Below are 27,893 nucleotides of genomic sequence, written 5' to 3'. Positions count from 1 at the left end.
TCTCTGGCTAGTCTGGTGGCTTTGGCTCTGGTTGGTTATGGCTTCGATTGGCTTCACTATTTGCTTTTCCCCGTGATAGCAATCAGTGTTACTAGGCCATGGGCTGGAACAAACACCTCAAGAGAGCCTCTCCATACCTGAATATCCGCACACCCTGTACTGGTATCCCAAGGGAAACTTTAGCAGATTACCAGATGCTTCAGGTATTATACACTTTATCTTGTCCATGCTACATATTCAGAATCCACATTCTTCCATCTTCTAACCTCTCCGCCCATCTGGATACAGAACATAAGAAAAAAGTATATTTCCTATTGGACAAACATGATAGAATCCTTTTTGATATGTTGTAGATGGAAGAAATACAAGACTAGATGTGTATTCAATTTGTACACCTCCAAGCAAATCCATTCCGGGTATTCGATTCTGGCATGCAAGTAATCTACCACATCAACCGCATAGCTATACAACAACCCCAGACAACAGATTCACAGCGAAGGCCCCCGAGAATCCGTACGAGGATACCCAATCGTAGCAAGGACCTGCGTCAAATACTCCGGATTATCACGCAGAGCATCCCACTCGCCCTCAGCCTTCACCATCAGCGTCGCGGCAAGGATAGTACCATTCAGCGAGAGCACGCCGGGATCAACAATATCGCGCGTCGCCGCACTATCGACGGGGACAAGTGCCGTCTCCTGTCTCCGCGGGCAAATCATCATCGTCGAGGGGGTCATTGCGAGGTTGTAGCTTATAGACGCCGGTCCTTGTGTGGGGAGGGTCTCCGTGTCCTGGCCTAGTGTCCGTCCGCGCGTCGCTGCGGCTGCGGCCTTGTAGAGGGTGAGGTAGATTGCGTTCAGGGTTTCGGCGGAGGGGTTTTGCGGGATTGGGAGTGCGAAGTGGGCGAAGGGGAGACCTGGTAGGTGCTGGAACTTCGGTGTCGGGGAAGGGGAGGTCGGTTGGGAGGCGAGGAGGTCGATCAGAGGGTGCCAGGACTCTGAGCCCGGCTGACGCATTGCTTCGACGGGAAGGAATTGGAGATGGCGGTGGGGTTGGCTTGCGCCGCTGTCGTCGCCGGAGTTGAAGAAGGCGAAGAGGCTCTTTGGAGATGAGCCGTTTGCGGATCGGGATCCATCGTCGTCTGTGTTCCACGCTTTGAGACACTCATATGTAGCTTCTAGGTCTGCCTTGTCCAGGATATCTGTCTGCGCTTGCCAGTCTTTTGTCACGAGGAGGAAGTGGTTCGGAATGACGGGGAATTTGTTGAGGATGAGGTTGTAGGTGGGGTTCTCGGGCGGGAACTGGGCGATCAGAAGATCTGGAGATGGGTGCTCGAAGGGATCGGGTTTTGGTGTTTTCGGGCCATCGTCAGGCTTTAGATTGGAGGGTTTCTTTGCGAGGGCTGGGCAGTAGCGAAGTTGATACTGGGTTTGCAGGTTAGAACTGCCGTGATCGGAGTCTTAGCGTCACTCACTGATATCCCTGCAGCATTGATGATGGACAGATGGGTTGAGGAGAACACGAGATGGCCAGAATCTCGAGCAGCTGTAAATCGTCTTGCGACCAGGGTGGGGAGAGATTCTGGAAGTCCTAATTGCATCGTGAAGGTTGAATGGAGTTGAGACCGGGGGAGGTGGCAGAACATGGGGGTGGAGATCGGCAGATCGGCTCTGCCTCTCTCTTGGGCTTTTTTTTACTTTGGACTACACAGTTCTTGTCTTAAGCAATTAAAAGTATATAGCATGTTTTTGTTTCATATAATTTGAATGCGACACTCATATGAGTTTCCAATTAATAGTGTCTTGGTAGATCCCGACCAGCAGGATCTGGCACACAGGCGTGTAAGACCAGCCTGGAGAGAAAACAAAACAAGGAAACAAAAGTCATTTAAACGTGTCAGTCCCAAGGTATCATCCATAATCCGTATTCAGACAAATCGTTCGTCAAGACGCCACTGCTGTACGGAAACATGAGACATAGAAAATAAACAGGGGAGTAGGAGGGGGAGAGTAGGGAGTAAAGACAAAAGGAAGTCATTTAAGCCATTAATTCATTGAGCGAAATCTCATCATCATGGGGCTGGCACAGTTCTGGCAATAGCATCGCCGGCTGACCCATAATATGAGGCGAAGGACCATTCAACCAAGGACCACGCTCCTCCTCGGTGGCATTCAGCACACCCTCAGCGCGCTTCAACGTCTCGACATCCAGATCGGTAACGTAGGCATCGCGGTTGGTGCCATCTCCGGCACCACCGGGGAGTCTCATACGGACCTCGAACTCGTTGCTGAGCATCATCTCGTCTTTCCACAGACGGCGCTGACCATCAAAGACACACAGCACGCGCTTCTTGGTCTTCATGCTGCTGCTGGGACAACCCCAGGACTGAGGGTAGTTGCCGCGGTTATTGCGGCGGCGGGTTGCGACAGCGCGGGGCTTGGATGTATTCTTGGAGATGGCATTACCGGAGCCGATAATAGGGCGGGAAGCAGGAATATTGCCCTTTGAGGATCTGGGCTTAGTCTTCAGACCGCGCCAGTTGGCTGGGTCTTGGGCATCATCGTCGTCTTGGTCTTCGTAATCGTCGAATTGGTCGACCGGCCCAGGCACGTCGTGAAGTTGGTGCTTCTCCATGGTCTTTTTGACCTCTTCGTCTGAAGCGACCTCAGCCAGATGCTGCTGGTTGATCGCCTCCGATGGCTCTTCTTGCTGCACGACGCGGAGAACGCAGTCGTCCAGATGCTCGTAGAAGTCCTGCGCGTTGCTGAAAGTCGATGAGCAGGTTGAACACTTTCCTGTCGCGTCGGGGCTATAGTTGGTGCCCTTCTTGGCTACGCCGGGGCTGCGCTTCCGGCAGTTGGGCGGGGTTTGTTCCACGCCGTGAACGGAGGTCAAGTGACGCTTGAAGACGTCGGCGCGGTTGAAGCTCTTTTCCGCGGGGGAGCCGGAACCTGGGCAGAATCCGCATACCATTGTCCCTTTGTAGTGGGTCAGGGTGTGGCGGTTCTTGTCGTACTTGCGGGCGAATCCCTTGATGTGGTACTCGCAGTTCAGAATCGGGCACTTCTCTGGTCGCTCTGACTGATGAGTCAACATGTGGGCTTTGAGGTCTTTGAAGACTCGGCCACAGTCGGGGTGTGGACAGCGCCCTTTTTCTTTGGTCTCTTCGTCTGGTTCAATACTGCTCAAGGCCGGGCTGTGTTGCGAGCGTCGGGAATGAATTGAGGAAACAGACGATCGTCGATCATAGATCGAGAGTGGTCTTGAATGCGACCTGTGAGGCACCATGAGGGGAGATGGTCCAGTGTGTTGTATTGGGTGTGAGCGGGGTGAGGTGTGGTGCTCTGCGATGTCATTGTATGGGAGAGGTGATGGCGCGGGAGAGTGAGAGATGTAGTTGGGTGGTACGTTGGAGTAGGAAGAGGTGGGTTGGTCGGGATATGAGATAGTCGGAGTGATTCCAGGACCTTGTTGCGCCGGTTGAATCAATGAGGGATCTGGTATGCAATGTTAGTACACCAGGTAGCTTTTGTTATTAATATCAAAACATACCGACAAAAGGATCCGGGAACTTTTCTTGATACGGCATATCCATGTCCAATGTACTTCCCATGTACTCCTGAGAGAAAAGGTCGTTCATCACTGCGGCTGGTAGACCCAATCCGTGGTTCGTATTCACCCAGTTCTCCTGGAATGCATGCGCGGTTCCTGAGTATGGTGATCCCATTGCCGAAGAAGATGCGCTAGCAATGGACTGCCCTGAGGCAGCAGAACCAGTAGGAATATATGGCTCTGCAGAGTGAGAGGTGGAGATTGAAGGAGGTGTGGTGGGCATGGAAGAGAAATATGTAGGATTTTGCAGATCTGTAGACTCCAACAAAGGGTGGGTATCGTAGTAGGAATTGGAGGCATGTGTCATATCATGGCCTTGTGTGTAGTGAGGAATACTCTCAACGGGAAAAGAGAATAGAGAAGGATCCATGGTCATGGGATCGAAGTATGGGAGTTGTTTAGGTCTGGCAGCTTCGAGGGCCATCATCTTGGATCGGGAGTGGAAGGGAAAGAGAGTGAAATCGGGGTTAGATTCAAAAGTCGTCATCTCCTTGATTGAGAAATGCAATGCGCGATGGCGATCTTAGACACAGAAAGCTGGTCAGTACATGCTGCTGTCTCAGAGGGTTCCATTTTCGTGATGCATGGACATACCGGTGATAAGGTTTCTGGGTGAGATCGCGGCCCGCTCGGCTAACCAAAGACGCCAACCACGAAAATGAGGCAACGTGCGCAATTGACAGATAGAATATGTTCTTATGCAAGGAGGTAAGGAGGTACACTATATTGCGAGGCAGGGAGGTCACATCCAAGTTACAACTCCGCGGACACGGGTAGTGAAGCAATGTAGATCGACGGGAGAGAGGAGTCGAGGAAGACAAAGCTAAACAAGCGTATGCCCGAAGTGATCGATGATGAAGATTGCGCTGGATCCTGAGTCGAGTCAATGATGCAAATTCATGACAGACTTGGGGGGAGGGAAGAGAGGATATTATAGATGTCAAAGAGGAGGAAGCATTGTTAAATGGTGACGATGGGCCCGCCCTACAGTAGTTAGTTATAGTCTTGTGTCTAGAATTATTTTTTTTTTTTTTTAAAAAAAAAGGAAAAAAGGAAAATTGAATTGAATAGAATAGAATTGAATTAAAAATAAAATCAAAAACACTACTCCATAGTGAAAAAAAAGCAAATAATACATGAATTAATAAATTAATAAAATAAAATGACCATTACATACGGTATTTTTCGCACGAACCAGTTGAACGTGTTGGGGGCTGTGAACAGGGACAGGGAAACTTAGCGCCCATGCAGATACATTTGGGATCCTCGGGCTATTATTATTATCTGCACATGGAAATCCTCGAGCATGGGTCTCTATCAGGTCATCTGAATATTATTCTCGACTAATTACTGTCGATTAATAATATTGTGCCTCTACCTCCGTAGTACTTCACCTCAAAACCCTAGACATTTTAAATCTTAGTAAGGAGTACTGAACAGACTTGTGTACACACTATTTTGTACTATAGTATGCGCGGTACTCAGTACTCCGTACCTGTCTAGGCCTCAGCCTTCATCAGGCGTCCAATGTCTGCGATCCCGTAAATAGTCAATAGTCAATATAACCCACTATATACTCCGTAGTCGATCTGGGTTCTGACAGCTCGCCTACCTTTATCCACTTTTGGCTCATTATGCCCTACGAGATATGTACGATCCCCGAATATTTATCCGGGGGTTCCGGAGGAAGAAAATATTGGTTTTCTGAAAGTACCTGCATCGAGGAGATAGATCGTCCATCGTGCTCCAAGGAACCGAATTGATTGATGGTGCATATTGAGATGAAAAGCAATTATAAAGTTGCTAGTCCTTTTGCTTCAAAACCCCTGCAAATTAGATTTTTGACGAAGATCAGGAGAAGCCTCCTGTCAGAAAGTCAACCGTTGCACGAGAATGGATTATACCTATGTATACGAAGTATATGTTGTTTAATTAATTGCTATTTTTCTTCTTGTCATCGGCACCTCCGTTCTGCATAGTAGGGGCTTACCCGTGGGATTGGCCCCCTTTTCCCCCAGAAAAGACCCCTTTAGCCTCGTCACCCCGGGATGCATATACGCATATACGGATATACTTGTGGACTAGCGTACCAAGGTAGGTACATAACAATGGAACCTAGCATCTTAAGAAAAATAAATCTTGTACCCTTCAAAGATTGTCTATCCCGCCAGTGCGGGTCAGACTACTCCGCACCCGTCCAACTCTCTTTACACCAAATCATGACGGGAGGAAGAGCGGGTTAGGGAATGGTATGCAAGCATAAAGTAAGACAAGCAGAAAGTATAATATACCCAGATCTGCGGATGTGCCCTATCTTTGGGAGAACTAGAAAGCCAAAAAAAATGAAATGGGTGACTATAAGGAATATGAGAAAAGGCAAAAAAGGATAGCAGTACGGAGGACTCTGTACAAATGTTGTATAACACACAAATACACATACAAATCGAAATTCCATGAGTTCGGTCGATCCGTGACGGGACCCCATCAATTTAGCATCCCCTCCATAACTCGGCAGGCCAACCCCGTGCCCAGACGGCGATTGGTCTACGTGTCACGGCCCAATGAGAAATGAAATGAAGGAGTCCTAACTCCCCCCCAATCAGGGCCCTGAAAGGCCTTCCGAGGGCTCGGTGGGCATTCCTTAGGGCGGTCGGCTTGGGTGGGTTCGTGTCTGTTTCACCCGCTATTCCATATTGGTAATCTTGACAGGCGATCATTACAGAGTGTGGTATCAATTTTTTTTTTGTCTGATTGACGGATTTACTCGGGGTTTGTGCAAGAGCCGCATTCTTTTTGGGGATTGCGATTTGGCCTGCTTCTCTTGGTTGCCTTTTACGCGATTTCCTAATTAGGAAATCAAGAAAGCAGTTCTCCCCTCCTTGTTCAATTTACAAACACACGGGATACTGTTACCCTGTCTACGACATGTGTTGTATATCTCCAACATACAAATAAATTTCACATCCCTTGATCACTAGAAGATGCATCCCCGAAGAAAACTATGGTGGGTCTACCCAAAATGGATGAATGAATGTCAATCTATTTTTTTTTTCCCGGGATGCACGGTGATAAAGTGACATTTCTCAATTTTTAGTCGGAGATTGATTCGATTACAGATCAACATAGTTTGATTATTAAGATCTCATCCCATAATGTCTCCATGTTGACAAAACAACGCCGAGGTGATTAAATACCACGAAATGAAAACAGAACCAATCTAGGCCCTCAATCCTCCGCATTTCCCATCGACCACATTCGTCTAAACTATCTACACTAATTACGCCATATAGCCCTAGCCGGTACCAGGGGGAGTGCGAGCTGTCATTCGGAGTGTCCGTGTTTGGTGGCCGATGCACCAAAATACAACTAGCGCCACATATGCCTAAGCCACAGACCCACGCTGGTCTATACCAATCATAAGCGAAGGAAGGCGTTCTTGGAATTTGTCGCATAGCCAAACAACATAGGGAATTGTTGCTCCACATCCCTGAAAATCAAGGCGCAGCTGGATAAATTACACCGCTGACTGGGGAGTTCGTATTTATCGGCGATCCCGGTGGTAAAACCCCGTGAATTAAATGGGTCTATTCCAATCCTAGTTAACAGTCATGTATGCACAGTCTAAATTTTAGATTGTGCTAAACCGGGGGAATGAAGTCATACCCAGCCTGTGTGCTGGGTTTGACCGATCCTTTTGTCCTGGTTTGGCGTGTGTAAAAGCCTTGGTCTAGGTAAACTGGCGGTCGGCATCTGAGGATTTGCCTTTCGCCCAGGTTTGACATATGTACTCTGTACCTACCCGGGCAATGGGTTAATGATAATTGCATGCGACGCTCACTTCCGTTAGCCATGATTATCTTAATAAAGAATGTAACATAACTGTCTTGACCGATGATTTTCAACGTCCACGTCAAACTTACACCTAAAACGTCCTCAAGCGCATTAGCCAGTCAGCACCGAGAAACGGTCATTGATTGAGGCTGTCAGTCCTTCACACGTGTGATAGATGTATCCTACTTGATCCAATAGTTCGCTGAGTTCGCTATCCCCCTTTTCCTTTTGGCCCCCAACTTGTTGAGTATTTCCACCAAAATACTGAAACACACCTCAAGCCAAACATTTGAATCTGACACTCCATGCTCTTCTTTTCGCTTGGGGGATAATTAGGGTAGCCAAGAATTCTCCACTCTAGCCGTCACCACGGCATCGGGACACCCGGATGCCCGCCCGTTTAGAGCCTTTTGGATGGGATATTTACCCCATCTACGATTGAGATAACGAATTTGTATGCTAAAAAGGAGACTGATCCGGCGACTCCGAAGACTTCCCCTGTAGGTCCACCATATCGAAATTAAAAATACGGATCAGAGAGGCTCTTAATTAGCCTTGACGCTACTTCTCTAAGATTGGTGGAGGAGAGATGCCCAATGTGTTGATGCTGGCGTTTGGGAAATGAGGTGCAGCCAAACATCTAGCCCGGGTACCTTCGGTCCATGGTTGACTCGAACGGAACCATGGAACCACCAACTCTCATTTACAACGCTGTATACTCCGTATTGTACGGAGTACTCCGTACTTCCAACCTCAATATTTACTTTGGTGAGATTCGTGCTCGGATCGCCTCGGTGCTAGAGATAACAGAGATACTAGTCTCCAGAGTGACAAATACACTCCCCTAGAGCTTGGTAGTCCCTCAGTTTCGTGGTTTATTACCAAAAGCCAAAACAGGTTCAAGAATAAACCAACCCTAAAGCAAGCGGCAAGACATCCTAGGTGCAGTAAAAACCCAAAAAAAGGCCACACAAATCTAGGTTCTAGAATTTTGAACCCAGTCCATCCCTGACACCGAACCTCCTCGGACGACTACCGATCCCAACAGTTGAGCCTCTCGTGCTATTTGTAGCAGTGTGCATACCAACAGCCGCCCTAAGCCCTACAGAATCAACGGGCAGGATGGGGGGTGGGGGGAAAGGTTTAATCCCTGCCCGCCCGCGTGGTGTTTCTAAAAACAGAAGTGAAACAACCAGGGTGAAACAGCCGGAGGAGGAGAAGATCAACGTCAAACGAGGCGATCATATATGCATAGACAGCCCAGTCTGGCCTGGGGACTCCGGATAGGGCAGGTATGTTTTTTTTTAGGAACACGTGAAAGTGCACGGCACAAAAGACTAAATTAAATAGATGCATGTTTATTATACTTGTCTATATGGTTACATCTCTGCAGTTGGTAAAGTGGTCGGCGATGTCATAGTCGTACAAATTTTGAACTTACCATACCACATCCACACTTGGTCCCATTCAGTCCTTCCTCAATTGGATTAGAATGTTTTAATGTTTCGATCTAAACGTTTTGGACCCCAAATATTGGTCATGTGTGTGGACAGCCCCCATGAGCGCCATCTGTATTCTATAGCCCCTTTGGGGATTGTAAAAGCGCTTCACAAGTATTTGCATTGTTTTGTATTGTTCCAACAGTCCTCTCGCAACTTGAAAAAAGAGCCCCATTCGGCATTTAGCGCTGTTGACTTGCCGCATCCAAAGACAGCAATCCCTGCTGATCGCGTAGTGCACGGTTAACATTTACAATTTCCAACAAATACCAACTTATTAGATTTTCAAAGTCTAAACTTAATATCAGTCTAGTCAGTTCGGGGCTCGTTCCACTGGCACTTGAGTGGTGTTTCAAGAAGCGATATTTGGGTCTCCCAACCGCGCGCCACGAAATGGCCAGAATTATTATGTGCAGGGGCATTCCCTGTTCAAACAATAATAGCCCTCTAGAACAGAGGGAGGCATCTCTTCTGAACAGAATGGCGGCGACTGCGCCCTGTCAGATAAAAATAAAACCCCGAAACAATATATCACAACACCCCCGATGTTTCAACAATTCCCATTTGATGTATTCCCCACGACTCTACATCCATTCTCTCCAGCCTAGATCCAGCAGTTGGAAAGATCCACAATACTCTTTTTTAAAGAAAATTACAGTCATCTAGGTACATAGTAGATCCAACTTCCAATAGCGAATCCGACGATCCCGAGATCTAGACCTGTCTGCACGCTCCTTCGTCGAAATCCTTCGACCCAATGTTGGGCGGCTCAAGGTGTATGTCATTCCACATCCTCGTTCTCCACGTGCTCAGATTGCAGCCATATGTAAACCAACGGTGTGTCCAGGCTCAACTCGCTACCATGCCAACACCAACATGACCCCGGGCTTTGCGCCTACGTTGAGTGGAGATATGTACTTGAGTGGAGGCTCAGCGCACGGTGAGCCTCATTCACCCTGTCATTGTTCCGCGTTATTCGGCCCTCTTATCGAATAAGGAAGCGGGGCCGCTCCCAACCCTCGTATACAGTAGGTGTGTCCATACATAGCCCTGTCTAGCCGAGTTTGGTGCTTGGCAGTTTTCGACTGGCTCAGCCTGCACGCTGTCAATCTTACACCACAATAGTATAATGCATGATTCAAGTGCCCGGCAGTTCATTCCCTGGTCTGACTGGACTTTCCCGAGCGGAAACGGACCGGAGGGTGGAGTGGTCCATGCTCTCCACCCGGGTAGACTTGGTGGATACATGTTTTGTTCACGTGGCCAAGCCAGGATTTGAGGATATCTGTGCTAAACTAGCTTCTGTTTAGTGAGCTGTACAATATAGGGAAATTAATCACTATATTGCAGTCTCCACAGAGTAAGATATTATTCCGCAAGTTTGTTCAGAAGGATTTGGTGTGAAGACTAGTTGCACTATTGATTGCGTTATTACAGGTCATAGCGCTGTAAGAAGCCGACGGGAACCTGAGCCTTAGTTACTCCGTACTCGCGCATCATTTACTCCGGCGATCTTGAATTTAGGTTGGCTAATGTTATTGCGGTGTATGGTCTGCGTAGTAGATCCCTATCAGGGGAGGGAGAAAAAAGAAATGACATATTATCAGACCAACCTCATATTAACCCTACTATACAACGGTACAGAGTACTCCGTACGGAGTACGGAGTATGTAAATCATAAATATTCCTGGCCCAATAACTTGCTTATCTCTTTCCTATCCGATAATCTGCCTATCAGCACCCCTGCAAATAGGGGCATCAGGGGTTACACAGGAAACCCCTGCATAAGGACTTGAGAACGGGTGACTTGGGCGATTCAGCGCACCTACACTAAAACCCGCGCAGTGTGTGCGGAGTACATATGTTATTTTCTATCAACCAAGGACCTCCCTGCATGTCTCACTACTGCAGGATGCACCCAAAATCTTGATATTCAGATTGTTTTATTGGTCCCATTCACAGGCATGGCGAGGCAAAGGTAAGCCGCCGTGCTGTGGGTGCGATCCGATCCTCTCGCTCCACGGTCCCATGTGGTTGGGACAGGATTATCAGTCCATGTGGAACTGCAGCATTGAGTTTCAGGAAGCGAAGGTAAATACAAACATATGTTGTACTTGAGTATGTCGGTAGTTGACCCAAATTATGTATGTTCCTAATCAGGATGCTTGGTTAGGTTTATCGCTACCAAGGTTAAATGCGGGTAGACCAGGGATATTGATCGTCCTAATCTCAGCAACTGCATGACCAGGTTGGTTGGGTGGTTCAAAACAGTTCCATACGGTAATAGTGCAGCTCCTACTCTTTGCGTTGGAGTCATCCGTCCTACGTCTGCCGTATTCTAACTCCTTGCTCCTCCTCCTTCATGCAACCAGTAGTAGTAGAGTCACCCGGGCTTTGATCTACGTGTTCATGTGTTTTAGGGTGTTCGCCCGAGAGGGGTAGAACAGGTAAAACACACCCAATCATCCGCCTGCGTGCCGCCCACTGACTACACGATCTATGCAAGATTAACTTTGAGAAAGGGGGCCAAGCTATTAATCCCAGTAGAATGTATGTTGTAGAGTCAGTCACCCGTCGACCAAAGACGGCCCTGATTCAGTCAGTGCCTGGGGCCTAGTTTCTGGTATTTTTCGTTGTAAATCAAACAATCTGGACTTTCTGTTTTTTCCATTTGGGCTTGTGCATACATCATACCCAATCATTTCTCCCTAGTCATGCAGTATCTATCACGCCCCTCGGGTTGAAGTTCCCTCGGTTTAGTTACCAGACTATCCAATATAGCCATGGACTCGAATATGGAGTGTCCTTGAATTGAAGTTAGATAATCATCTGATCTCTGATATCTGAGTATGTGCCACAGCCGACTAAAGAAGAAAATGCCGTGGATATCCTCTAACCCAGTGATAAAGTCGAGGGAAGTCGTTACACTGTGCTACCTGTGGCCGAGGCAGGTCCAAGGGTGGATTGATAGCCTATCCCGCGCATCGTCTCCTAAAACCTACTAGGGAGGCCCCCGAGGTCAAGTTCTCTACAGGTCGAACATTTACTTTTCATTTCCTGTACCTGGGATCGCACCATGCTACCAGTTCGAGCATTGCGGGTAAGACAAACAATATATTGTATAAAGTGGAAGCGAAACGTGAAATGACTAGTCAAGGCATCCTCCAATCAAATCTACGCTGTCAATTTCGACATGGACGCAATAGGCAGGAGAGTCTTGCTGCATATGCACGATCTAGATCGAGGATAGATACTATGCATCACCAAATGAATTCTGAGATTTCCCTATATGGTCCCAATGATCGACAACATTTCGCGGGATCGCGGGAACCAGATTGTATAAATGCCATCAATTCCGGGAACATATCCTCAGTTCCCCGATCGGGGTAATAAACTTTTGATTGGATATATCACACATCTACCCATTTGATCAGCCATTTGATCGGCATTTTGATCGGCATTTTGATCGGCATTTTGATCGGCATTTTGATCGGCATTTTGATCTGTCAACTTGAACCTAAGTTGGCATGTCGATCCCGAATAAATCCGAAGCGAGCTACAATTTAATGTAAAATAAATGCAGAGTATTCACTAGCGACAATGATGTGGATCACATCTCCACTACAAAGATACGTGTTTATCCCAAGTGTGGCTTTTACACAGCCTTACAAGTCTTTACAGTACGTGACTTGACTGTGCCACAGTGAAGGAAGCAAAAAGAAGCCAAAAGAAGCGAAAAATCAATCCACATCCACTACCCTTCCCCACCCTCACTAGCCACTCTTCCCAACCTATGGGGGAGCGCTTTCGCTCTCCCCGAAATGACGCAGCGATCCTTAACTCCACTCATTGAGGCGGTGTTACGATTCATAGCTTTTTCTCGCGAGCCATGACGTTGGGTGACACGGGATAAGGATATCATCCGCAGTCCACAATTAATTTCCGAATATAGAAGTCGGGCGCTCTGACGTAAATACAAAAATTGTTTCGAGTCTTTGCATTTGCGGTTTCGTATCTGCGCCCGCATGTGGATTCTGCATCCGCATCTGCATCTGTATCGCTGGGTGAAAGAAAACCGGGCGCAACAGACAGAAACCCGGGTGCAATTGGTCTGAGCGTGCAGGACAGAGCACGCGGAATGTGTGGGCGTGGTAGGACGAATTCCTCTAGTGGGTGATCGGGTAAGGTTAGACCTACCACCCGGGTTCATAGTTTGCGTCGTATACTGTCGATCAGGTTTTTGGTTGTGATTAGGTTCTATGGTTTGACGATCTGATGGCTCGACTGCACATGCACCTGGGTTGATGGTGTGGTGCTCCAGGGTCTGGCCCTTACATTTGCCTGGTAGACTGGCTGGGCAGGAGGGGAGGGGTATGTATGCGGTCAGGCACCCCTATTTGTGGCGTACACCGAGCAGGTACGTTGACTCTGAGCGTAAGGCTTGGGTTGGTTTGTGGGGGATCTTCACCGTCTGAGCTCGGCCCGCTGCTTATGTCTGGTTTTATACCTGGGTATCCCACAGGCATCGCCCATGCTCCTCGAGCTTTTGATAAGCATGCTGGACATTTAGGATCAACGGTATTCGTTGCGCAGCATGGAATAAGTCTCTATATTCTCTAGGCCTGTGCCTTTTCTCGAGTCGGGGTTCCGATTTGGCACCTCGAACACGTATGCATAGCCAGACTCGAAATCGCGAGATACCATTCGCTGACACTCGACATATACATGCCTAGAACACATGTACATCCAAAGACAAGGTTGGCTTCTAGAAGGACTTCCATGCAATGTCGACGCAGCCCCTCCGAGCCTTACTAGCAATACATACATACGCACCTCAGAATCGACCGGGGTATATCATGAAACACTCAAACATACCAGGGACGACCCTGTAGACACAAAATGCCGCAAATTCTCCGAAATCCCGTCAAAAACACAGTTCCAGATTTGTCACCGTAGCCAACACGAGACTTTCTATTTGGTCGTGGCCCACGGCCTGCGATCAGATACCTGGTTCTTGGGGTTAATGCTGTGTAACGGCTATCCAAGGCGAGATGAGAGGAGCCAGTGTAAGATTAGGACCTATTAGCAATTTGTAATGGCCATCAACGAATGAATTATGGTTTTTGCTATGTCGATATATATTTTCGCCCATTTCGGTTTGATATATATCGCAAAGGAGTACCTCAAACCAAGTCATCTTAACGTCTCAGCCACTAATACTAGATAATATACTGGACATGCATTATACAAATCTGCACAACCGCATGAAACATAAGCCAAGAATACATAACAGGAAAAGGACCCCGATCCACGTTGAAACACGACTGTGGCACAGAAACCTATTTCGCCATTCAATCCACGGCCACGTAAGACGTAAACCATAAACTGAAGGCAGATGCAGGAAGTCTTTTTACCAAAAGCTTCTAGTTTCAAAATATCGCGCAACCTAGAAATAAAGTACCTACTAAACTAAGCCCAACTAAGCATCCATTTCCAGGATAGCAGCTTACTTCCCTAAACCGTCCATATTAGCCGAAAATCAACACCTAATCCAATCCAATGATATGAACACCCGGTTGCGCAGAACAACCGCGTGCTTGTACTCCCTCCGTAGACAAAATATGCGAGATCAGTTCCCGATCAACTCCCACAACGAACCATGGAAGCGTCGGTACTTATTTGTATGGACACATGATGCGTAGAAGCCAGGATTGTACCCGGATACCTCCGGATGAAGAATGTACATAGAGATAGGGCGAAAGGAAGGCGAATTCAATTTCTAGAAGAAAGAGAGAGGTAAATATAAAGCAGAGATCCGTTTGATTCGTCAATGCCTTATCTCAAATCTATATAAACCCCCGTTCTAGGCCACAAACCAGCACAAAAACACCGAAACAAGGACCTAACCAGTACCAAATCGCTACAAATTACCACGTGTATGACGAACCCCAGCTAGCCAAATAGAATTAAACACACCCATCGGCTCGCCTGTTTCTCCTCAATCCGTCAATTTGTCATTCCCAGCGCCCATCCTGTGCAACATATGTCCTTTCTGCATGTACTTGTACACGTGAGCAACCCACAATCCCTCCAAACCCCCACCCCAGCTCAGCCCGGTCTGAATCGACATGCTGGGTTTCGAGCAAGGATATTTAAATGGGCTGGTTTGCTCCGAGGAGGCGGTACTGGTACTGGGGTTTTATACATGGCGTGTCAACACTTATATGGTTACAAATACAGACATAAAGACATGAAGAGTCTACAATATGTATCATGCCATCTTTATGTACTTTTGCCTTATGCCTACATGTACATATGAATACCGCAGGTACTCGGTACATATCAATGATCATGATATCATGTAATATATATCAACCTGACCTGCATGGAACACTACGTACTGCGTACTCAAACATGTGTACATACATATAACTATCCCCTACTACATAACTACTACATACTACATACATGTGTACGGAGTACCCCGTAATGCATGCATACTGCATACAGCAAGCCCGTCCCGAAAGCCATCTAGAATCCGGGACGGGGCCGAAGGATGAGTTCTAAGGTGGGAGGTTGCACGGCAGTTTTGATTTTGGGGGGATTTGTTGTGGAGGTGGGCTGGGTGAGTTGGGAAGGGAGGAGGGTCTGTGGGGTCTCTGGTAGATGAATGGTCTTGTGATCTTTTGGGTTGTTCAAGGGGGATTGGAATGGGGCGATAGGTATGAATATATGGAGGTGGCGAGGGAGAAGGAGAGGGAAGAGGTTGACGCCGGGGTTTGGATTTTGGTTTGGGCTGGGAGAGGGGGTTTGGTGCCTGATTGGGATTGGGTATGGATTCGATGCATAGGAGGCGTTAGTGGTGCAGGTTGATAGTTTTGGTTCAGCTACTGTTGTAGATTGAATGTGGACATGAAATGGTATACCGAACAAGGCATGTATTCCAGAAGAAATTCCAATGGTATTGGGTATCGAAGTTAGACTAAGTATATACAGACGAGTAGGCAGTAAAAAGGACTAGTTCAACGGCGATGAAGTTCACCAAAGTCTAGCTCAAACCACAATCAAGAGATTATAGTCTGGTTTTTATAGTAGTCGCAAGCATGAGGATGCTGCAGACAATACTTGGGCACAAGCACAGTAGCCATCACACCATTGGCAACCAAGTATTCACGGAAGTTCAGCAGACGCTGAGTCATTTTGTTGGTGCGCTTTCTGCCTGCGGCATCACGGTTACCAGACCAGACAAGCTCACCCAGCGCAGCAGCGCGAGGCCAGAACGCGCTGGAGATGGTCACATCGTCGATCTGCTCCGACCACAAGGGAGACTCAGCGCCGATAACGTGCTTCGCTTCGGAGGCAGTGAGGTTCGTGAGGAAGTCGTAGTCATAGATACGCTGCCAGGTCTTGTAGGGTGCGCACCAGTCGCCGCCACCACCGCCGTAGTTGAAGGTCACGCCACCAGCGGTGTTGCTCTGCTCGTTGTAGCGGGGGTCATTGGTGATAGCGCCGCCGTGTCCGCAGTCGAGGTAGAGGAAATCGGAGGAGGAAACGACGACGTCGTAGCCGGCTGAGGTGAGCTTTTTAATGTTCCCATCGCCGCTGTTCCAGCTCTGCATGATGATGTCTTTGGGCACGTCGTGGGCGCTCTCAGTCGCGATGGCCATGTCTTCCCACATCATGAGGCGGCGGTGGTCACCGACATCTCGGAAGATGGGCAAGGCGTGGTCTACCCAGTACTGACTGAGGTCTCTGTAGGTGCGCGAGGGATCCTCGGCAAACCACTCGGTGACGTAAGTGCTGAAGTTATAGCAGTTGGGCTGGATCTCGTCACCACCAACATGGAAGATGTTGTCGCTGAAGATATGAGACAGTTCTTGGTAGACATTCTTGACGACTTCGTAGGTCTTGGGGTAGATGATATCGAGTTGGCCAGGGTTCGGCTCGACAGCGGTGTGTTCCGCCCACACATCGTTCGACCACCATGTGTTGGCACAAGCCACAATCTCTGGGTCGACCTGTTGCCAGCCCGAGGCAGAGTGACCGGGCATGTCGACCTCGGGGATGACGCGGACACCTCGCGCGCGGGCATAGGCAATCACGCGACGCATGTCTCTTTCGGTGTAGATTTCGCGAGGCGAGTAGGCATCTTTGGTCATCTCGGGGTAGGAGACCATCTGCATGGGCCAGGACTGAGCATCGTCCAAGTGCCAGTGGAGGACATTCAGCTTGGACAGAGCCATACCGTCGATCTGCTCGAGGATCTTGCGAACGGTGATGAAGTTGCGACCAGAGTCCATCATGATACCTCGGTGGGGGTACAGCGGGGCATCTTGGATCTTGACAGGCTGTTCAATGATCAGGCCGCCCTTTCCATCCGAGATGATAATCTGCTGTAGGGTGGTGAAGGCGTGCAATACACCCCAGACGGTCTGAGCATTGATCCGGATGCTGCCATTGGCCACCACCAATGTATAGGATTCATCCACGCCATGTTGGAGATCGACATCGTTATCCACCACATGGACGTCGACGTTGTGGGCTGCGGAGGGCGCGCGTTTGGCCTTGGAGATCGGGGTGGACACAGGGGTCGAGGTAGGGAAGGCTGGGTAGGAGGCGATAGGAGCTTCAACAGCGGCGGGGACCCATTCTAGGGTGGTGATGGTTTTCCATGCTCGCTCCCAAGCTTGAGTGACCACAGGAGACTGACGACCGTTCAAATTCAAGTGATTGACTTGGATTGGACCGGAGGACCCCCAAGTGATGTTACGGGGGGCGGGAAGTGGATTCACCTGAACGGCGGAAACAGCCGTCAGGGCCCCGAGCACACTCAGGACAGAGGCGAACTTCATGTTGATGATTTGAGTGATGATGAGAAAAAGAAAAACTGAAACAAGGAGATAGCCAGAGTTATTTATGTTCAGCTGCATTGCCGATCTTTCATCGGAATGTGTGTAGGATGCAACCTGGGGCAGATCGAGATCGAAAAATAAACAGAACTCCCTTGTTACATTGCATCTGCCACTAAACCAACTCAAGTCAATGCGTTTCAAAAGATTCAAAAGGAAGAAAAAGTGCAACGTCTACATGCAACTTCAACTCTCCTCAGATAACAAGATGGACACATATTAAAAGAGGGGGAGAGCTACGGACCGTCGGATTTTACAGGGAAATGACACAGTCACACTCTGATGTCGATCTATCAAGCAACCTTGACACCTCAAAAACACTCGAAAACACTCGAAAACACTTTCCACATGGGAGTTCAGGTATCATTTAATCTACTTCATATCTATTAGACCGTCTCCAACGACTTTTCCAACTCCATCCCCTCCCGGAACTCCTCCTTGATAGCTGCTGCAGCCTTATCAGAGGGGACAACACAAGGCCGTCGAGGAAGACCACCATACCCACGGTATGATTGCAGACCAGTCTTAACAGCGATAAAGCCACCTTGGATAGCAGACCAGTCAGCGCGCGCAACAACAGCCTGCACCTTTTGCGCCTCCTGAACCTTGCCCGCACGATACAACTCCATAACACGCACACACGAGCGAGGAATCATATTAGCAACCCCACCAATAATCCCCGCCCCACCGGCAATAAGCGTCTGCAGCGTGAAATCGGCCGAACCACCAAAAGTCAAGAAATCAGGCTTCGCCGCCGCAACCCGAGCCAGCTTACCAGTGTTACCGCACGTGAGCTTGCACCCGATGATATTGGGGTGTTCGGACAGAGTGACGATATCATCTGAGCTAAGATCAAGGCCGGACTGCACAGCAGGGAAGTTGTAGATGAGCACAGGCACGGGCGAGGCATCGGCCACGGCGCGGAAGTGAGCGTGCATGGACTCAGTGCTCACGAGTGCCTTGTAGTAGCTAGGTGGAAGGACGAGGACAGCGTCGGCGCCTGCTGCACCAGCGTCCTGGCACAACTGGATGGTCTCACGGGTTGAGGCGGCACCGGCGCCGGCAATCACTGGCATGCTGGTGTAGCCGGCTTCGTCGACGGCGCGGCGTGTGGCAGCTGTGATGGCCTTGCGCTCTTCACGATCTAGGTGCACGGCTTCGCCATTACTGCCCTGGGTTACTAGGCCCGTTACGCCGCTGCGGGCGAGATAGACGGCGTGCTTCTCGACTGTTGCGAGATCGACTTCTTCGTCGGGTTTGAAGAATGCTACGGTGGGGACATAGACACCGTGGGGAAGGGGATTTCGGTTTGTTCCGTTGGTCATTTTGGAGGAGGTGAGGTTGATCTTTTGATTTGTTAGTACTTGTAAGTTTCTCTCATCTTCATACTAACCTCAGAAATATATCAGAGGGGCAATGAGGGGAATCAATATTGGCGGATCTACAGCTATTTAGCTGGGCATTTCCCCCACGTCCTACCCCACTGGTTATGAATTAGCCGAATGATTTCACATTCGAAACTTGGCAAATCTGCGTGTGAGCGATGCTTTTCCATTCGGACATCATTTTCCCCCCTCCCCCACGCTTTATGCGGGGTTGAGCCCCGAGGTATATGATGCGTCGTACATAGAGCACTCGCATGTGTACTGGTATTTTACTTATTAACTTATTAACTTGATTGGAAGTATTCTAGTTTCCTCTCTCTCTTGGAATCACAAAACTGGAGAGATCTCCTTGTGTTAGGCTTTGTGCTACGATCTGGATATACTCCTGAATCTGCTCAGAGCTATATCGGTATTACTGTCACTACTACGAAGTACTGTCTATGTATTACCCGACATACCCTCGACAAATACAGTTATCCAATGAAGGTCTTAGACCACTCGCACCCCTTATATATGGGAATTGATTGGAATCCCGACCTGGCAATGGTTGGATTGCCGTCCCCCACACTGGGGCCGTGGGGGTATGTCTTTTCCGAGATATTGGGGATATTGGGAATATTTTAGATATTTTAGATATTTTTCCATTTTTATTGGAGGATATTTGATCAAGGGAGTCATCTAGCAGAATTAAAATGTGTAGATTGAAAGCAGAGTGAAGGTCCAACCTATATTGTAGGTCGTTGCCTATTAGTGATGTCTCTGAACAGGCTGAATCAATTATATCAATTCTGAATAGAAGAATAGAAGAAAAAACAGCATTGTGTATTTGTGAATAGAATCATAAACCAATAGATAATGTTGTCCAGGTAGAACACCTTTGGATAAACCACCTTCAACACTTTAAACACCTTTAAACACCTTGGAACACCTTGGAACACCTCAAACACCTCGTCCGCCAAGAACTTCTCTGCCCATAACTCATCCCCAAATCCCTGTAAAACTCTGGGGAATCCCGAATCCACCACACAATGAACTGATCTCCCAACAATGGCCATCCTGTCGCGGTCTTCCCTCCGCTCTGTGCGACGGGCGCCCGAAGAACCTGCCGACGGTCTGGCACCGCCGACAAAGAAACCGCGCATCGAAAATGGCGACCGCAAGAGCTCCCCTGATTGTCTCGACACCAAAGATCCGACCTCGAAATCCCGTACCTCCTTGAAACCCTCGCGCCCGCGCACCTCCAATCGCACTCGTCGCGGCTCCTCTTCCTCCGTTGACACAGTCGCCTCCTCCGTCGGCCGATTGACGACCCCAGCGACACGTACAAACGGAAATGGGACCCTCAAGACCCCACGCGTCCGCCGTGACCCAGGAACTCCCTCCGGTGCAGATTTGTTGCGCGGCGTGCATGAGTCGCCAGATCCATTGGACACAATCTCTCCGGCGCCCTCGGTCGCGAAGCAGCGCACTGTCACCCCGGCGAATGTGGACTCTAAGGTCAAACCGCCCGTTTCGCCTGTGACCCGCACGACTCGTCGCAATGAGAATCGATCGCTGGCCGACGTTGACGAGAACGCGATCAAGGGAGAGGGTGCTGTGCAGGGCGCGACTCCGGCGCGAGATACCAAGCGCGATACGCCTGATGAGCAGGCTGCGTCGGTAGATACACGGTCGGGGAGACGGTCGTTGCGTTCGACCGATACGGGATCACGGTGCAAGAGTGAGCTTGCGCAGTATTTCCACAACTATGAACAGATTATCAGTCTGGAAGTCCCTGAACCTGGTGAGTTCCTCGACCGTGGGAGTGGATTGAGCGCATGGCTGACATTGGATACTATACAGAATTCCTCGCCGCTAAAACAACTATCACTCTCGTGGACGATCTATCGCGACCACTACCTTTCTGCTCAAACCCCGAACCTACACCCTTTGGTAACCCGCTACTGAAGCTCTACGACTGTGAAAAGATCACCCTCCCAACACCCGCATCGAATACACCTGCAATCGACCCACTGGGCGAGGAGACCTATTTCCGTGCGCACCGCAAGTTCGAACGACAAGAGAAACAACTCCGAAACATCGAGCGCAACCGCGCACAGCACGAACAGCAAGTCCTAGAGCGTCTCTTGGACGAGCTACGCGGCCATGACTGGCTACGCATTATGGGACTGACGGGCGTTCACGAAAGCGACAAGAAGCTCTATGAGCCGAAGCGTGATATCTTAATCCAAGAGCTAGTCACTCTGGTCAACAAGTTCCAGGCATGGAAAGACGAAGAGCGTCGCCGCAAACTGGAAAAGGAAAAAGCTCACCCGGTGCCAAGCACCGAGGCAGTACCCAATGTCCCGCCCCAACAGCGCTCGCGCAAACGATCCCGTCCAGCTGAAGACGTGCATACCTCTCCGGTACCGGGGACTGATCCACACAGCACGCCAGACGTAGACGCAGAGCCAGATCCAGACCCAAGTGATGTCGACGCCTTAGCTGCACGTCAGCTTCATCAAGAAGCTCGCTCAGCTGGCGCTGCTAAATCGCGCAAGACAACACCTGCTGCTCGCAAGTCTATCTCCAAACCCGCCCCTAACACTAACACTGCCAACACTACCACTACCAACATAAACACAAACGACCCCGAACCAACACCCACTCCCAAACACAAAAAACCCAACCCAACACCAACAAAGCCTCAACCTCAACCCCCAGCCCCAACCCAAAACTCAACCCAAAAGCCCGCCCCACGACTCCAACAAGCCTCCCTCTCCCACTTCTGGAACCCCGCCCCCCGCCCTGGCCCATTCACATCCTTCTTCCGCCAACGACACGTCCGCGAAGCAGCCATCGCTGCAACAAAAGGTATCCGCCGCGGCGGGTCCCGCTCAACCCTCGCATTCGGATATCCGGTCCCTGAACAGGCGGAACAGGAATTCGAACTAGCGCCGGAGATTCTGAATGAGGATTCTATTCAGCAGTCGCAAAGGAAAAGGAGGAGACTTAAGAGGCGGAGTTTGGGCGGTTGATTGGGTGTGATTGGTGAGTTCTACAATGGTGCATGGTGGTGCCTGCTGCATGGATGGTTGGTGGTTTTCCTTTTCTTTTCTTTTTTTGTATGATAGCATTTTTACTAGCATGGTGTTCTGTGTTTTGCTTTTTATCTTGTTTCCGGACTGGGAAGTCTGCTGGCGCTGTTGGTGTTGGTTAGTGATGGATGGGATGGGATGCATTCCTGGCTGAGGTCCACATTTGTTTATTTTTGTACAGGTACATCGGCTAGTTCATATTCAATCCTGATGATTGAATAGATATTATTATTCTGAAATCGATATTACTAGTACAATCATCCAACCTCTAGATATTCGTACATATGCTGTATGCAGGTCGGGATATCATTGCAGCCGCTGTTGGTGCTGACGACATGCATGAACTCGTATGCACTATCCAAGATAGTACCTAACCAGGCGCTGAGATGATCCTTCATTGCAATAGTAGTGACAGCGCTTACAAGTTGCATTACCAATGCAAGTCAAGACTGTATTGGCTTAGTTTAGATATCCCAAGTTACAAGCTTGTGTGTTGGTTCATGGGCTGTTAGTTCATGGGCTGTTGGTTATGGGTTTGTGCCATTCCAGCCATATCGGGTCATCTCTATCTTAAGACTAGGATTGCCTAGTTTCCTGTGGGCAGCTGGAGGCTTTCAGATAAGAGGATCTGTGTTGATATTTTGCTCTGGCTTATCCGGCTTCTCGGTGAGGTAGATCTTGAGCTTGAAGGATACCTAGACGATGATGTTGGTGAAGAAGGAAGCCCAATAGTAGATATAAGCTGAGGTGGTTAAAAAGTTGGGTTACATGGCTTATAGATCGAAGTGTGTAGGAAAACATGCGGAGTTCTTTCTGGATTGTATTGAATATTTCATTGAAATGGATAGTTTGCCTAAATAGGTCACTTTCTATATGATAACATCATCCATGGCTTGGAATGTCGTACTCAACCGGTTCAACACACTCACTGTAGTAAGTGTCGTCGCGAAAAAAAGGCAACAGTATTTTTCTATTCCTTACGATGAAGGCTTTGGTAGTTGGTGCTAGAAAGTTGTCTGCTAGCCCGCATGTCAGGGGCCAATCGGCGGAAATCGATGAGCATGATCATCACCAGATCATGTCTTGTTCTGGCCTCGGTCCCGAAATGGGATATCTTTTCCGTTCACATGACAGAAAACCTCTTGGTGTTGATTTTGAGTTCGGAGAAGCACTTGGAGTACCAGACTGGTAAGGGCAGCATCGGCTATGTACTCAGTGAAGATCGGTAGGTCTTGGCCATGTGATCAAGCTGGTCGCCCATGAGGGGGTGGAAGTCGCTCTCGTCATCAAGATCTTGTCCTGAGGCTTCCAAGTAAAACACATGCTGATTGAACACAAAACCAGACGAATGACCAGCACACACTCCCAGCGTGGGGAACATCAGACCTTACAGTAAGGTCGGTTATAAGTAGGAAGCCCCTCGAACAAATGTGTGAAGAGGAGCTCGATGGCTGTAAGAAATGGCTCTAGATCGATGGTTGATAGTAATCGGGCATGGTCTTCCCAGGTCATTCGAAGAACCAATCTGGTGAATGTCATCGACAACCTGGATCAGGAGTTCGGAGAGGTTGTCAGCAGCATAAGGCAGACCAGAGCTCGGTGAGATCAATGATTATAATGAGTTCGATTATTTGCATGATGGCACCGTGACAAATAACCTGGAGATGAGGTGTTGATGGGGGTGGGTTGGCGGGCTCTAGACTAGAGATGCCATTGCTTTCCTTCATGGATGGGTCGGTTGTAAGGCGTAGGTTGCCAAGCTTGTTGGTGCGTTTACGTCCGAACCGGGACATCACTCTGGAATTTCGCTGACACCTTGTCGACCACCTTTTCGGAGTCATACACACTCTCTGTGGTATTTTCCTCAAGGATAAGCATGATGACCAACCACTTGGGTTCATGAGGGTGTGATGACCTTATTCTTTTTTTTGTAGACAGAAAGCCAAAGTCCGTTTAGCTTGTCGTGAGTGATGCCATGCCCAGCATAGAAGGAGGTGGGGAAAGTCGGTTTTGGGAGTTGGTGTTTTCATGACTTCTTTCTGTAGCTGGCTTTTGAGATCCCAGGTAGGAGGGTGACCCTTACTCTTTAGGATATTTGGCAGTGATTTCCCCTTGGGTTAGGCCATCCTTTCTAGGGCAGTTCTTAAGGCAAGAAGAGCCGCCTCTTTCGAGTTTACTGCGATGGAAAGCTCGGCGAGCTGTGCGAGGCAGGAGTTTGACCAATAGTAGATGCCATAGTGTTGGAACTCGAATGGTTGCTGTAGAGTCGGCTTGTTGGAGGTAATATGAGGGGGATTGTAAGAAAGTAAAATGATGAAGTTGCTTAAAATTTGTTGATGGGAAGGAGACCCTTAGAGACGAGGGTCTTTTCTTTGATCCTTTGATATACAGGGCTAGTACAGTGGTTTATTATGTAATGTTTGTCTTGAACACCTTCCAAGGTTCCTATGGCGATGAAAGTCAATCGAAGAGTACCCATGAGCAATCTGGAAACGAATGGGATCAAACAAGCCAATAGTCTTAGCAGGCTCCTGAAATCATCACGAAGAAAAGTGAATCTAGCTAACACAATTTCCAAATCCGAGGTCGTCATACTTCCAGCCTCATCACCAGCTGAAAGAGATATACAAATAAATTAACAAGCTTTGCAGTAAGTTGCAGACGTATCTTACACCCAGGGCTGAATATGATTCTTGCAGCATCGACCCTCGCATTTTGAGATTCTGGGCGTTGGCTTCATTGTGAACTTCATATCTTTGACGTCGCCATTTCATCCTCAGAACTTCCTACACCTGGCAGGCTGTTCATCGTGCCATGCTATACCCTCTAACTCTTCGCAATTGCCTGCACACTGTGGATGTTAATTGAAGATATCGACAGGGAATGCGGCAGTGTCGCTCAAACTCTCCCTCGGGACAATCCATTTTTTTCTGACAGCGTCATTCAAGCTCAAAGCACAATCAAGCTATTTAAATTAGAAGCCAAATAACACCTCCATGGCATGACCAAGGATACCTGGTACAAAATTCCCACCACGTCTGATTTGGGGGATATTGTGTGGTTGAGACCATCTTTTAGTGATAGATGGGGTTATAGTCGATGAAAGAGAGGAACAGGGTTGGGGGTTGATATAACAAAATCATGCAAGTCCTATAGCTATATCCACTTAAACTGTTGTATATGAATATGAGATCGTATAATTAGAAACCGGAACTAACGACCCAACTCCGACCCTATCTACATCCGAACGCCTCGTGCAATTTAGTGCAGATATGCAAGCACGACATCCTGCCAGGTTAATTTAATAGGCTAGACCGATCAAAATAAGCTCATAAGGCTCATAAGTTTAAAGTTCCTCTAAATCTGCACGTGGGCCGAGAAATTCGCCTCTGATCTTCAACAGTTTTTGAGATTTTCATCCCAGACATGAAACCCCTGTAGAGTCAGAGTCAGGTACGAACCTCTATAATAAGGAGGCCGGCATCGGAGCGAAGTTTTCCTTTCCCCCAGTTTTGACCAGCAGATTTGCCCATTTGGATCCAGAGTGCCAAGTCCCTTTCGGCTTTTCCATTACGTCGCGACGAGGTGATTCGCCGTTTCGGTCCGCAGGTCGGCGATCCACATCTGTTTCGGGTGGCGGATTCTTTATTCTTCAATTTACTGACTTGGTGGGTGCTTTTTTTTTTCTTACAAGGTTTTTTGAATAGTATCCTCCTTTAAGATCTCTATCTCTCTTTGAAATCGTTGTATCAAGTGATTTGCTTTTGTTCGCTGCGTTTTCGTTCGATTCCCGCCGTGATATCTACTTCCCGGGTATAGGTCGCTGGTTTTGATATCTTCACTATGAGCTCCTCACCTATTGGTTTGGATTTTGATTCCAATGAGAAGAGTCACTATGTCAATCCTGCCGACTTGCAGTCTGATCCTGAGAAGTTTGTCGAGGTCCCGAAAGTCAGGCAAGATGCTTTCGGCGACGAGGAGTTCGCTGAAGTCAAGTACAAAGTACTCAAGTGGTGGTATGTTTGCATAGCTCGAAAATTGCAATAGCTCTGTGACTAACTCTTATTTTGTTCAGGCAATGTGGTCTGCGTATGTGATAACATGCTATATCAAACTCAAACCTCCAATCTAACATTCTATTAGTGATGGTCGCCGAAACAGTATCACTGGGTGTGCTTTCACTGCCCGCAGCTGTCGCAGGTCTGGGACTTCTTCCGTAAGTCTACCTTCTGACTCACAATACAGGAATTGGAGTTGGAGCTAATTATATTCACAGCGCGATCCTCGTCTTGATCTTCCTAGGTTCACTGGCCACATACACCGGCTACGTGATCGGACAGATGAAATGGAAATATCCACACATCTCCACGATGGCAGATGCCGGCGAAGTGATAGCAGGGAAATGGGGAAAAGAAATCCTCGGCGCTGCACAGATCATTTTCTTCATCTTCATAATGGCCAGTCACCTCTTGACCTTCACCGTTGCCATGAACACTATCACAAACCACGGCACTTGCTCCATCGTCTTCGGAATCGTCGGCATGGTCATCTCCTTCATCTGCTCTTTACCTCGCACTCTCGAAAAGATGTCATGGCTATCTATAGTTTGTACGTTTCCATTCACCCTTCCCTTCCCTTTCAAGAAAGAACAACCCACTAACAAACCCCAGCATTCGCAAGTATCATGACATCAGTCATAATCGTCATGATCGCCGTCGGAATCACAAAACCAGGACAAGGCGTCGTTGCAGTCGTCAACACAGACCTCTTCCACGGCTTTTCAGCAGTCTGCAACATCGTCTTTGCATTCTGCGGCCACGCAGCCTTCTTCGGTCTCATGGCTGAACTCAAGAACCCGAGAGACTTCACAAAATCCCTCCTTCTCTTGCAAGGTATCGACATGGGTCTGTACATCACCGCCGCGCTAGTCATCTACCGGTACGCCGGCAGCGACGTGACATCTCCAGCGCTGGGCTCCGCCTCGCCAATGGTCGCGAAAGTCGCATACGGCATCTCCCTACCGACTATCATCATCGCCGGTGTGATCAACGGCCATGTCGCGTTCAAATATGTATACTTGCGTATTTTCCAGGGTACAGACCGTTTGCACAAGCGCGACTGGATCGCCACCGGATCGTGGATTGGTATTGCCCTCGCGCTGTGGATTATGGCGTGGATTATTTCCTCCGCCATTCCGGTGTTCAGTAATCTGCTCAGTTTGATTACCGCGCTGTTTGCCAGTTGGTTTACCTACGGCTTCAGTGGAGTCTTTTGGTTGTTCATGAATAAGGGTCAGTGGTTCTCCTCGCCGAGGAAAATTGCCCTCACTTTCCTGAACTTCTTTGCTATTTCTGTTGGTGCCGCGCTGTGCGGTCTTGGCCTTTGGGTCTCCGGGAAAGCTCTGCATGATAACCCCAGCAGTGCGAGCTTCTCTTGTGCGAATAATGCTTAGATGCATGTGCGCTTTTGCTTTTTTGCTGCTGGGTTAGCTTGGCTTGTATAAAACCGTATAGAAGGGGTTTCTGGCGTTCTGCTTTCGCATTCGGGGGCATTTTCTTTTTGATACTTCGATACCTTGTG

At 48.6% G+C, this 27,893-nt stretch overlaps 6 protein-coding genes across 6 annotated transcripts; 2 read left to right on the top strand and 4 right to left on the bottom strand.

The window, feature by feature from the left end:
• Positions 1–488: 488 nt before the first annotated feature.
• Positions 489–1,600, bottom strand: PEX2_038030 (uncharacterized protein; the record flags this gene model as incomplete). Its single annotated transcript, XM_016741078.1, has 2 exons — positions 489–1,424; positions 1,475–1,600. The coding sequence occupies 2 exons, from the start codon at positions 1,598–1,600 to the stop codon at positions 489–491; spliced, it is 1,062 nt and encodes a 353-aa protein (XP_016596783.1).
• A 437-nt stretch (positions 1,601–2,037) lies between these two features.
• zfpA (uncharacterized protein) lies at positions 2,038–4,039 on the bottom strand (the record flags this gene model as incomplete). Its single annotated transcript, XM_016741077.1, has 2 exons — positions 2,038–3,497; positions 3,553–4,039. The coding sequence occupies 2 exons, from the start codon at positions 4,037–4,039 to the stop codon at positions 2,038–2,040; spliced, it is 1,947 nt and encodes a 648-aa protein (XP_016596782.1).
• Positions 4,040–16,006: 11,967 nt separating this feature from the next.
• On the bottom strand, positions 16,007–17,794 carry PEX2_038010 (beta-N-acetylhexosaminidase; the record flags this gene model as incomplete). Its single annotated transcript, XM_016741076.1, has 1 exon — positions 16,007–17,794. The coding sequence occupies one exon, from the start codon at positions 17,792–17,794 to the stop codon at positions 16,007–16,009; it is 1,788 nt and encodes a 595-aa protein (XP_016596781.1).
• A 443-nt stretch (positions 17,795–18,237) lies between these two features.
• On the bottom strand, positions 18,238–19,176 carry PEX2_038000 (dihydrodipicolinate synthase family protein; the record flags this gene model as incomplete). The annotated part of the gene is made up of 1 exon (XM_016741075.1): positions 18,238–19,176. One exon carries the CDS (start codon positions 19,174–19,176, stop codon positions 18,238–18,240), a length of 939 nt encoding a protein of 312 aa, XP_016596780.1.
• Positions 19,177–20,283: 1,107 nt separating this feature from the next.
• On the top strand, positions 20,284–22,253 carry PEX2_037990 (acetyltransferase SAS4-like domain-containing protein; the record flags this gene model as incomplete). Its single annotated transcript, XM_016741074.1, has 2 exons — positions 20,284–21,019; positions 21,079–22,253. The coding sequence occupies 2 exons, from the start codon at positions 20,284–20,286 to the stop codon at positions 22,251–22,253; spliced, it is 1,911 nt and encodes a 636-aa protein (XP_016596779.1).
• A 3,903-nt stretch (positions 22,254–26,156) lies between these two features.
• PEX2_037980 (neutral amino acid permease) lies at positions 26,157–27,765 on the top strand (the record flags this gene model as incomplete). Its single annotated transcript, XM_016741073.1, has 5 exons — positions 26,157–26,329; positions 26,389–26,402; positions 26,457–26,529; positions 26,590–26,921; positions 26,984–27,765. The coding sequence occupies 5 exons, from the start codon at positions 26,157–26,159 to the stop codon at positions 27,763–27,765; spliced, it is 1,374 nt and encodes a 457-aa protein (XP_016596778.1).
• Between the last annotated feature and the right edge of the window lie 128 nt (positions 27,766–27,893).

The sequence above is a fragment of the Penicillium expansum genome (genome assembly GCF_000769745.1).
Source record: "Penicillium expansum strain MD-8 chromosome Unknown contig126, whole genome shotgun sequence".
NCBI lineage: Eukaryota > Fungi > Ascomycota > Eurotiomycetes > Eurotiales > Aspergillaceae > Penicillium > Penicillium expansum.
Note: the sequence above shows the minus strand (reverse complement) of the source record. Positions and strands in the feature narration are given on the sequence as shown.